General features: G+C 41.8%; 1 protein-coding gene across 1 annotated transcript; it reads left to right on the top strand.

The window, feature by feature from the left end:
- Positions 1-6,212: 6,212 nt before the first annotated feature.
- CETN1 (centrin 1) lies at positions 6,213-6,917 on the top strand. Its single transcript, XM_002922620.3, has one exon. The coding sequence runs from the start codon at positions 6,260-6,262 to the stop codon at positions 6,776-6,778; it is 519 nt and encodes a 172-aa protein (XP_002922666.1). The 5' UTR covers positions 6,213-6,259; the 3' UTR covers positions 6,779-6,917.
- The last annotated feature ends 4,867 nt before the right edge of the window (positions 6,918-11,784 follow it).

Raw genomic sequence — 11,784 nt, 5'->3', positions numbered from 1 at the left:
TTAATCCTCCCCTTGTGAATTTCTGGAGTTCCCCATGCTAAATTCAAATGTATTTGTTTTGTGTATTCTAAATTAATCACTAACGAACCAGGAATTCCAAAGTGCCCTTTCCTTTGTTTTGAACAATATGTAAGATAAAATGTCTAGTTTATGCCTTTGTGTCTAAAAGCTGACTGCTAGGAAATCAGGATGTTTACACTTTTTAAGCAGAAAGAAAGGCTAAATCATGATCACTTTCTTAGGATTCACTCAATACTCGGTATTTTGATAAATTCACATAGACAGATCTGTGGCAAGATATGAATCCTCCCCCTTTTTCAACCCAACTTGGTAGATGAGTCTGAAGTGTAAGTTTATATCTAAAAGCTAATGTGCACCCTTTTTCTCCCTTTGTCTCATTCCCCTCTGTTATCCTTTAATTGTTTTTTTTTAATCCTTAAGTTATTTTTCAAAGTGCCTGTATGAAACTGTTAGAGGATGTGGGGAGCTTTAAGATTAACTATGGACTCACACTAATGCAATGGGGCCTGGAATCACCCTGGCAGGCAAACACTTTGTATGAGGTGCAATTGAAAACAATACCACAAGTAAATGACCCAGTTTCCATTCTAAGCTTTATCCCATGCACAGCATTCTGAGCAAAAGGAACCCTGGCTGGTGCCAAGGGAAAAAAAAAAAACAAAAAGACATGGATTTCAGATAAGAATGATCCAGAAACCAAAGGAATTTGGAAAGTACTTTGTAGATGCAAAGTAGCAAATGCGGAACATCACAGAAAGCAGAGGGATAGCAATTCCTGGCGGTGAACCCATTGAGTCTCAAAAGATGTTTAACCAACATCTAAATGAAAAACCTCCATGGGGATGGTCAAGTGCCAACTGGAATGGATGAGAAGACCTCATCTCCTCCTGCCCTAATTTGTACCCCCTTCCCCATTTAGAGGCTTAGCAGGAGGGAGCTGTAATATGATTACTTGTTGATGAAGGGATTCCTAACATGACCTACTAGTTTCCTTTGATGCTTTGTTTGCTGACACACTGCTAAACTCTGAAATGCAGAGGAACTGTAATTTAGTTCAGAAGCTTATTTTAAAACGTATATTGCAGTCATAGAATTGATTCTTTTCTACTTCTCGAAATTTTGGGTTAATGCAAGTTCATTCTTCACAAAAGACATCAAGTTTCCTTCCATTGTCACTTTCCTTTAGTTTCCCAATTTCCAATAAGTTGGGGAGCAGACCTCTGAAAATGTGGTTTTGCGGGAAAGGGCCTCTGTGGGAAAGGACACAGAGACGTGACAGAGAGGGTTCCTCCTCTCCAAGCTGGTTCAGCGGAGAAAATCAAACAGATTAGAGCTGCCCGCATCTGTAGCAGCTCACTTACCCCTACGGGGTGGCTCATAGCACCGTCTGTCCTTCAGTAATGATCCTTATGCTGCACTAAGGGAACGAGGCAGGAATGGGCTTTGAGCTAGGATTCAAAGTTCCCTCTCTCTCTGTCCTTCTCTCTGAGAAGCATCCTTAGTACAGGAACCCCAGCAGAAGTGGCCAATACAAGGAATGGATGAGCAACATGCAGCCCATAGACCAAGCTCCGCCTGACCTGTTTTTCCACAAGAATTGTTTTCTTGGGCCTGCGCAGTTATTTTGTTTGTTCTCCTTTTAAATTTGAATTTTGATGTCTTTTTAAGGGGCACAAACTCTCCAGGTCACTGCTAATCCCTAAATACACCCTGAATATGCCGCCCATTTGGTTTATCTTGTGTCACGAATACCCCTGTGGGCTTTTGACCTTTCTATCCCTGGTAAGCAGAAAAGTCTCCTCGGAGCCAGTTAAGACGCTGATGTCTCAGGGGCCTTGGAGAATAAAAGAAGGTGGATCAAAGGGTAAACCAATAGCTTAGTCTAGGAGATACCTTAAAAATACAAGCAAGCCATTTCCAGGCCTCTTGGTTCTGCATTTTCTGTCACATGCCCGCACTTGTGGGCCCTCTGCCGACAGCAGGGTAGTATGACTGCTGGCTCATAAGTCCCATAAGGTTCTGCTTTGAGTTTAATTCAACATAGATTGTATCTTTTCTCAGCTTGCTTCCATCAAAGCAATGCTTAATTTGGACTGATCTGGGCTCTTGGAAGAGAGCGCAGTCATTCTTTCACTGGATGCATTTAATTTAATCCCCCCTCTCAAGTTCAAAATGCTATGGACATTCATTTATCTTCTTTCCTCTCTTCCCCGCACTTTTCCTTCCTCTTTTTTTTTTTTTTCTCCCAAATCCAAATGATGTATAAGTGGAGTGGATCTTGGTTGGGAGCGGAAGGGAAACTGTCAATCTTTATTTTTTCCACCTCGAGCTCCACGTTAGATCCTCCGTCCAAGTTTTCTGAAACATGTAAAGCTCTTCTCACCCCTGCTCACATCCTTGGGGTATACTTAAAGTCATAAAATAAGCACAGTGCGTTTTCTGTGAGGGAATCAAATTCGCTTGATGGTCAGTCATTTAAAACCAAAATAGAACTGGCAAATGTGCTATGAAGCAAAAAGCAAAATTCATTTTTTTAAAAGATAAAACATAGAATTATAAAGACCTTTCATGCTTGGTGTAGGCTTCTGCTAAATGTTTCCCTGGATCCCAGAGAAGTGTTTATATCTCCTTTGCTATTAGGAGTATTTGGGTGAAAGTTTGAGAAGCAGTGTGAGATTCTGGTAAATTCTTTTTTAAAACACAGTCTGATTTTGTATCTGAGAGTAGTATTTCTTTATTTCTGGGGTTCATGAAATGAGAAATTATGTAGCCTTTGGCTGGACACTTAAGTCTATTCCTGGGCTTGCCAAAAAGCCTTGGGTTGAGTCACAGGACTGGACTTCACAGTCTCATTCAGAGACCACCGGGATTGTAAAACTCTTGCTGCTGAGGCCATTTCTTGTAAATGGCTCCACGTATTCAAGAATAAATAGTGTAGCTCTGTTATTGTTGGTTTGGGAATCACCCATCCACCACGCTGGCACAGTCGTCCTGCTTGTGCACAAGTGTCAAACATTTGCATTTTCTCTGTTCTGCATTTTTTGGAAAGTAAATAGGCAGCAATAAAGAAACTTTATTATGCATGTTTTCTGCCTTGGGTGGCACCTGGAATTTGCTGAATTTGCTGAGTGCAACTTAAATTTTAAAAGACTCCTGAGCCTCACCTTTTTCATGCCATGCAGGTCAAATGGAAAACCAAATAATTGGAATAATAAGCAAGCTGCATGGGTCCTTTCTCTTGGTCTTGACTGACTCCAGACCCCCTTGTGGAATTCCAGCACCTCTTTTTCTCCCCCTTCCAGCCGTTAAGCTTCCATGACCATTCCATTAAACAAGCATCTTCTCTCCCCCTCTCAGAAAATCGACAACTGATTTAGCATATTACCTAGGACATTACAGTACAAAAGCTTTAAGGGCAAAAGCAAAACCAAACCAAATCACTCCTATCCATTGATTATCCAGGACATCTCATGTACTTCGTGTCGGTCTTATTAGAACTTTACACGTGACTTGAAGGCAATGAAGCTGATTTTCATAAGCACTATAGACTCTCACTAATGACAACCAAAAGCACTTTGCCCAGACTGCTTCTCACTACCTTGTACCAGGAGCTGAAAGCAGGGAATGGAATGAGGCAAAATGGAAAAATAAATGTAAATACCAAGCATATTGCTCTTTTCTTCATTGGCTTACCCCAGAATGGGACCTCATCTGAGATCCTACAAAATCCTGTTAAATCTTTCTAGGCAAGATGCTCAATTATTGTTACATTTAGGGAAGAAAAGCAGGATCATATCTTCCCAGTGATACTACATCTTGGTAATAATCTCAATTTTTAGAGAAGGCAGCATGCTGTGGTGAACAAAGCCTCAGCACTGGACTCAGACAGGCCAAGGTTTAAAATCCCAGAGCCACCATTTATTGGCTACGTACCACTGGATATGTTACCGACCTCTCCTGGGCCTCATTTTTCTTCATCAGCAGAGTAGGGGAATGATGGCAAGGATTTAATGAGACCAAATGCAAGGAGCAAGCGCAATGCTAGGCACACAATCCCTGTAGGTTTCCCTTCCCTGTTTAAATCAGATTACAGATTATGAGCATAAAGTCACTCCCCACCAACAGCTGACTCCGACGGAGGGCACTGTTTTCTATGAAGGGTGCTCTTGGTGGCCCCTAGTTGTGACTGCTGATTGCACACATCTGGAAACTATGACAACCGTTTTGCTTTGAGCTCAGCTTGGCCCAAATGTAACTCTACATAAGGCAGCTTCTCTCCTTCGGTTTTTCCCAACACATCATAGCTTGGCTTGAATTTGGGCAGAGGAGCGGGTGTCAAAAGAAATGCACAATGTCTAGGAAACATTCAGATTCAACTAACAATTACCCAGCCCCATTTGGTCCCCACTAGGGAACCATTCCTGGAGTAGCTCACTGAATACGCACAGGATCCCCGTTAGGAAACTGTATCAATGTGTCTACTTTGCAGATGCCTCAACTGAGTCTGGGAGGTAAAGCGACTTTCTCGAGTCGCAGAGGTAACAAGGCATGGGGTTGGGATAAATTCCCAGGCTTTTGGACCTGGTTAAGAAAACAGGAGGATTTGTAGTGTCGAAAGACGGGCAATGACAGTGCTACTTGCCAAAGTCTACCTTGGATTGACACTGTGACAAGTGCTGGGAGGCAGAAGATGGGAGGCACCAGAGGTAAGTTTCCTTGACTTTTAGAAACCGTATATTCGGGCCCTCTGTCCATTAGGTCACATGTCATTTGGGGCAGGTAGTAAGATCTAGCTATGAAACAGATCATGTAAACAATATCTGATCACTAATTAAAAAAACAAAAACACTGAATTTGTAAAACACTCCCAGCATAATTTAATCTTGGATCTTGAAGGGGGGGTTGTTGGTTTTCTTTGGACAATTCAGAAGTATTTTAAAACCAACAATAACTCTCATTCACTTATTCAACATTTATTAATCTACCTACTATGTGTCAAGCACTATTCTAGACACTAAAGATACAAAGCCTCTTCAATAAAAACTCTTGAAAGTACCTTCTTTGTTACTGATCAAGTAGTAATAAGTTGAGATTTGGGGGGGAAAGAATGCTAAAAATATCAGGTTAAAAAAAAAATTTAAAGACACATACAGCAATTCCAAAGGCAATTCCTTTATGGGCTTACTTGATGACTCTTTCCTTTCTTTTCACTTAAAATGCTCTCATTTTTCTCTTGCCCCTTTATTCTCGGGAGGCAATTTTTAGTCCCAACATGTACTGCATCATACGCTCCCATTTCCACTGCCAAAGCAGGGCAATCAGAATGGGGGTTTCAGCACATCCCCAACTAGATGATAAACAGTGACAGTAATATGCTGCTAGAGTCTTTAAAAAAATACCAGAAAGTAGTATTTCAACCCCCCTCCAAATGAAAAGCCTAGTGAATGAAGTTAAGACTGTTATTTGAGTGTAATTACACTGAGTATGTAAGATTGAAACACTGAAAGTAAATCATACATTTGGATATTACATTTCATATTTCAGCATATGCTGAATAAACCAGTGAGGTTTTATTATTGTTGAGTGTAATGTCAGGAAACAAACTTCTACAAATTTTATACATAACTTTTTCCATTTTATCTGTTTTCTACTTATGTCAAGTTGAACACATGTTGTGACTTAATATTCTCTCTCCTTCTTCCCCACATTTAATGCCCAGGGATCAAGCTCCATCTTGATTATCCTTAATTTAGCCTTAGGTAACCTCAGACTAAAAGGGGGCTTTTTGTTTTGTTTTATTTAACTCCAAGAGGGTTTGGGTTTTTTTTTGGGGGGGGGGTTTGTTTTTGCTTGTTTGTTTGTTTGAATTTGTAAGGAGAAGGAGAGAAGAACTTCCAAATAACCCTATAAACCTGGTCCTCTGGATGCTGGCAAATGGTCTGGACAGAAGAGCAAGCGGCAACGCATTATGGGAGACAACTGTGGCTACAGTCACTTCTTGCCAGCCCACATTTCAGCTCGTGGAAACTGGGTGATAATCAAAGGAACTGTGGAATATAACGTCAATAAGATGCCGCAGACATGGCGGGCTTAGTGAGCCAGGTCTCGCGGGAGAGCACATGGGAAAGCTTTGGAATGAATGGGGAGAGGCCCCGCGCCTGCGCTCCAGGTGGGGTCACCCCTGCGCAAGCGCAGTGACTGCGGTGGCACCGTTAAAGGTAACCACCGCCAAAGGAAGATGGCTTCCAGCTTTAAGAAGTCAAATGTGGCCTCTACCAGCCAGAAAAGAAAGGTGGGCCCTAAGCCTGAGCTCACTGAAGATCAGAAGCAAGCAGTTCGCGAAGCATTTGACCTCTTTGATGCCGATGGAAGTGGGACCATTGATGTTAAGGAGCTGAAGGTGGCCATGAGAGCGCTGGGCTTTGAACCCAGGAAGGAAGAGATGAAGAAGATGATCGCCGAAGTGGACAAGGAAGGTACAGGGAAAATCAGCTTCAATGACTTTTTGGCCGTAATGACTCAGAAGATGGCAGAGAAAGATACCAAAGAAGAAATCCTGAAGGCTTTCAGGCTCTTTGATGACGATGAAACTGGGAAGATCTCCTTCAAAAACCTAAAGCGCGTGGCCAATGAGTTAGGGGAAAACCTCACCGACGAGGAGCTGCAGGAAATGATAGACGAAGCTGATCGGGATGGAGATGGCGAAGTGAATGAGGAAGAATTTCTTCGGATCATGAAAAAGACCAACTTGTATTAAAGACGCTTTCTTCTGCAAGCATGTGTAGAGAAGTCAAGTGGCTTGCTGGATTTCCTGCTTCCGTTTTGTGAAACCTTGAGTTAGAGAACAGCACTATCCTATTACCCCCAATTTGTTTAGATACTTCTATTTCCAAATCTCTGGCACAATTACAGAATTTTAAAGATGCTTTTAATGTGAGTTTTGGTTTTTAATTCTCAAAAGCAGACTGGAGTACTTTAGGTTAAATAAAGAGCCCTGATGCTTCAGTCCCCTCGCTCACCTTCTGTCCTGCTTTGGTGGACAACCATCGAACTGAAGGAAGGTAGGCTGGCTTCTTGGGACAAAGAGCCATGCGATTCCCTCATCACTTCTTTAATGGTCTTATGTTATCTTGCTTCACATATTATTCCTTAAACTCAAGTCGTTCTTTTAGCACGATGAGGTGGAATTGGCCAGTGGGTCATCCTAGCCATTACTTTTAATTTAACTGAATACTGGTTTGAAGGAGAGCAATGCAACTACTTACTAGGCTCAAGAAAGGTGCTGTTCTAAAGTATAAGTTTGCAGTTGGGTGGTGATAAATTATGCAGTTTTGTCTATTCTCTTGACTCCATCACATACAAATGATTCTTCTTTTGTGTATAAATTATCTACTGTATATTATCCAGGGCCAGATGTATACCTAGGCTACAAAATAAAATTTAACATTGGCCCAAGTAAAGCATAATTTGCATAAGAGATTAAGCTAACTAATGATTTTGAGTAAATATCTTACAAATGTAAGATCTTCATTTAGGAAATTGTAAAAAATGCAATTTATTTTAACCTACTTATCTGTCCTTGGAAAGATCAGCTAGCATTTTAGTTACACTGTATTATAACCTTCATTTTATTACTGCTTTATTACAAGCCAGTATCTACCTGCTAATTCTTAGAACATCTTAGTACTTGATACTTGATTTCCCCCCTCTGGTATATAGTTGATGCCAGAGCGTTTGGCATGTAAATGGTTCTCTATTTTATAATCCCAGGACACTATTTCACTGTGGTTTGTGTATGTGTTAATACTACTGGTTCTCTGTTCAAAATTAAGCCTTTCTTATTTTGAAATAAGAAAGCTACCCTTTGGAATATCTATAAATCTGAAATTAGAGAAAATTTAAATAATTGTGGGAAGATAATATAATCTATCTGTCAAGATAGGGGCCTAGACGAATGTTTTGATAATAGGCAACAAAACTATTAAACAGGCAAGATATTTTGGTCACAACTAAACCTAAATTAAATCTTCATACAAAGTCCCACTAAGATAAATGCTGAAATTCTGGAAAAATCTTTCACTTGCTTTGCCAGCAATTTTACCCTTCAGAGGGTGGTGGATCTAATCAGGGAAACCACTACTCTGGGCTTAATTCTCATTAGCAGGGACTAATTTGTCAAAGCAGTAGTACTAGCTGAAGTGATGGGTATGTGGGCATTTGCTGTGAGAAAGGATTTTGCTGAGGTGGTTGGCACGGGGCAGGGGAACTCACCCAGGCTGCAAATGCTAACAGTTCAGGTTCAAGGTCTGATCTGGATTCAGGTGCAGTTGTAGGGGATGCAGGTGCAACTTGGGCCAGCGTCAGTCTGAAGGGCCTGATCTGAGGGCAAGGGGATGAGTATGGCATTCTGGGAAGCAAGACTTCCTGGCATCCCGTTGACCAGAATCTTGGCCCAAGGATCTACGTATGGATCAAGGTAGAAATACCAGAAACAAAGAAAGTTGGCAGAAACTAAGAAAAAGGGTCGGAGCCTCAGCCAACTGGACTAGGTTCAATCTTGGCTCCCCTGTCCCAGCAGAGGATAGAAGTGAAAACCAGGAACCTGGGTTGAAGCCCAGCAGTCAGGCTGCCCAAATGCCCTGGGGTCAACTGTGGAGACTGTAGCCCAGTACGGAAAGGGTTGCCCTGAGGGCACAATCCATCCCACACAAGGAAAGGGAGCTCCAGAATATTTCTGAATCCCATTTACTGCTAAGGAAGAATTTCACAATGAACTATTAGTCTTGCTTCTCAATTGGCTCATACTTGAGAGGATGGAGGGGAAAGAGGGGAAAGGGGGATGATAAGAGCAGGCCCAAATTGACATTTGAATTTGAAATTTCAGAGAAGTTAATCATATATGTCTGGCTGGGTCTTAGTCTTTACACATGGCCTGGTCTTTACAAAAGTAAAACACAAGAAATTAAAAGAAAACTTACAGATACCTTTTTACAGATGAGGAAACACAGCTGTAAAGGTTGGGAAGAACTAAAAAAGCAATTTCCACTGGGCTATTACAAATGGCCCCAATAACAAAGCAGGAAGCAGACCAAAGAAACCCATGTGAACTGTGTAGAGACCTCACTGATAAGCCCTTGCTTTCTAATGACAGATGTAACATGAAAAGCAGAACTTAGAGCCAAGGATGAAAATATGACTGTATTAAGGCTGTAATAATATCAAGAAAGTGGGGTGCCTGGGTGGCTCAGTTGGTTAAGCATCTGAGTCTTGATTTCAGCTCAGGTCATGATCTCTGGGTCCTGGGATCAAGTACCGCATCGGGCTCCCTGCTCAGCGGGGAGTCTGCTTGAGGATTCTCTCTCCCTCTGCCTCTGCCCCTCCCCACCCTCTAAAATAAATAAATAATTCTTTAAAAAACATATCAAGAAAGTGAACACCCCAAATAAGCAGAGAACAGTAAAAAGTTTTGTTTTTGTTTTTTCCCTTAAAGACATCTTAGTTATGTTTAAGAAGATATCAGAAGGAATAATTTCAACTCTTTAGATTATTGCAGGTTGCTTTTCATGGGAAGTAGACTCTGAGTCTGTGGTTTATGTGCAGGAAGTTCATTCAAGTGTGTTCTCCAGATCACATGTGTAGAGGAAGGAAGAAACCAGGACGGGGCAGAGGGAGAAGTTGGGCTGTGATGCAGTCACAACAAAGGACTTAGCTGTTCCCACAAAGAGTTCTGGAGTGAGGATGACCCTGCACAGCTGTCTCAAATTGGGACAAGGAAGTTGGGCCTTTAAAACTTTCTACTGATCGACAGTCACTTTTCCCAGGAAAGTGGTATGACCTTGAACAAGGTAGTCCTCCTCAGCCAAGTGTAACCACTGGGAGGAAGAACTCAGTTGTCGTTGCAAACTATTAGCTGTCGACACTCTCAGCACCTGGAGGGATGAGGACTTCAGTTATGAAGTGCAAGGCCAGAGGGGAGATGTAGGCAGTGCCCCACAGCTTCCACTGCAGTCTACCCTTTACACCACTTAGATGTACTAGCTTTGTGTAAGGTCTGGGAGAAGCAAATTCAAGAGTCAGATGGCTCTCTTCCTGAGAGAATCTCACAAAAGGAAGATTAGAGGGACAGACTACAGCCCCTGCTGCAGAAGCTGATCTCGAGGCTACAAACAGTACTGAGCTCCCCCCACTTTCCAGTCGAGATTCTGTTCACCCTCAACACCTCTGTTGATGTAGGTAACTTACTGGGTGGAATGACCCAGATCCTCGTTTTTGAGAAGTCTGGGCCCCCAGTCACCAGGCCCTTGTCAGGCTGTGACTGCTGAACTTATCCCCTTACCCTCAAAAAATGAGTGAAAGGACACCAAGTGTGTTACCTGGGTGCCAAACATCCTCTTTCCATATTCTTCCTGCAGCTTCACCTCCTCCTGATGACCAGAGTACCTTACTTATGGATGACGTTTCCTTTACTTGACCATCGCTCTCTTCGCATGAGGAACCCACAGTGAATGGGTGGCACACAGAAATTTAATAGTTTTGTTGCTGGGCCCACTAGTGGGAGCAGTCCCCTTCTTGAAGCCAAGATCTCTAAATACACATTAGGTTGTCGGGATGAGAAGCACAAATTAAAGAGCAAATGAATAGGAATTAAGGTGAGAACTACTTCTACCCTTAGTTTATTGGACCCATGGGTTCTGCTTAAGGGATATCACAGCATATAATGGGTTATTTATAGCATAAGCTGCATCCTGGAGGATGGTACCCCATCTTCACTGGTTATGATGTCAAGCTGACCCCTCAAAGGCATCTACAGGCTTTCTTTTTATCAGCAGTAAAGCTTGCAGAAGCTTTCAACCACTAGATTCTGGACCACTAGATTCTGTGGCTATATGCCTACTCCTGCACTGCTGGTCATCATCACTGGTCGCTACACCTCCTTTCCTGTGGAGTGGGTCCCTTGGTCCAGTGTAATATTATGTGGGATCCCATGTCAGTAGAATAAATACCCAGGTATGGTGTTGGCTGAATTCTGTAAGCAAAGGCAAGCTCATGACCAAAATATATGTCCAGTCCAATCAAGATGAGTCACTGGTCTTTCCAGAGTAGAAAGGATCCGATTAGACTACTTGACATTAAGAGGCCAATTGATCTCCTTGAGAGCAGTGCTGGTCTGCATTTGTTAGCAGCTATGCTGTTGGGCTTGTGCATAGTTTCTATCTCTGCCACAATGACTACTCCATTCATGTGCCAATTGTGCCAACACTTGGGCAGCCCAGACAGAGGCAGACTGATGTCAACTGACCAAATCATCCTGTCTTCTTGGCTGTCTTCTTGGCTTTTTCTGCCTTCTCTGGTTTTGAGAATTTCATGATTCCATTCTATCTTCTCTGTTAGTGTATCAATTATACTCATTTTTTAAAAAAATTTAGTGATTACCCTAGACTTTACAATATGTCCTTATGAAAAATTCAAGACCATTTTCAAATAATGCTGTACTGCTTCACAGATAGTGCAAATACTTTATTCACAACTCATCCTTCTCTTCCCTGTTATCCTTAGCATTGCACTTATCAATACACTACAATCACTCAATACATTGTTGCTATTGTTATTTTGAAAAAAGCTATTATCAGATCAATTAACATAAGAAAAATAAAATATTTTATTTACCATTATTTATTCTTTCTCTAACTCTCTTCTTTTCTTTATGTAGATCTGAGTTTTTTACCTAAATCATTTTCCTTTTCTCTTGAAGAACTTCTTTCT

The sequence above is a fragment of the Ailuropoda melanoleuca genome, chromosome 14 (genome assembly GCF_002007445.2).
Source record: "Ailuropoda melanoleuca isolate Jingjing chromosome 14, ASM200744v2, whole genome shotgun sequence".
Classification (NCBI taxonomy): domain Eukaryota; kingdom Metazoa; phylum Chordata; class Mammalia; order Carnivora; family Ursidae; genus Ailuropoda; species Ailuropoda melanoleuca.
Note: the sequence above shows the minus strand (reverse complement) of the source record. Positions and strands in the feature narration are given on the sequence as shown.

Coding starts and splice junctions, on each gene's coding strand:
- CETN1 (XM_002922620.3), top strand. CDS start 6,260: ATGGCTTCCAGCTTTAAGAAGTCAAATGTGGCCTCTACCAGCCAGAAA.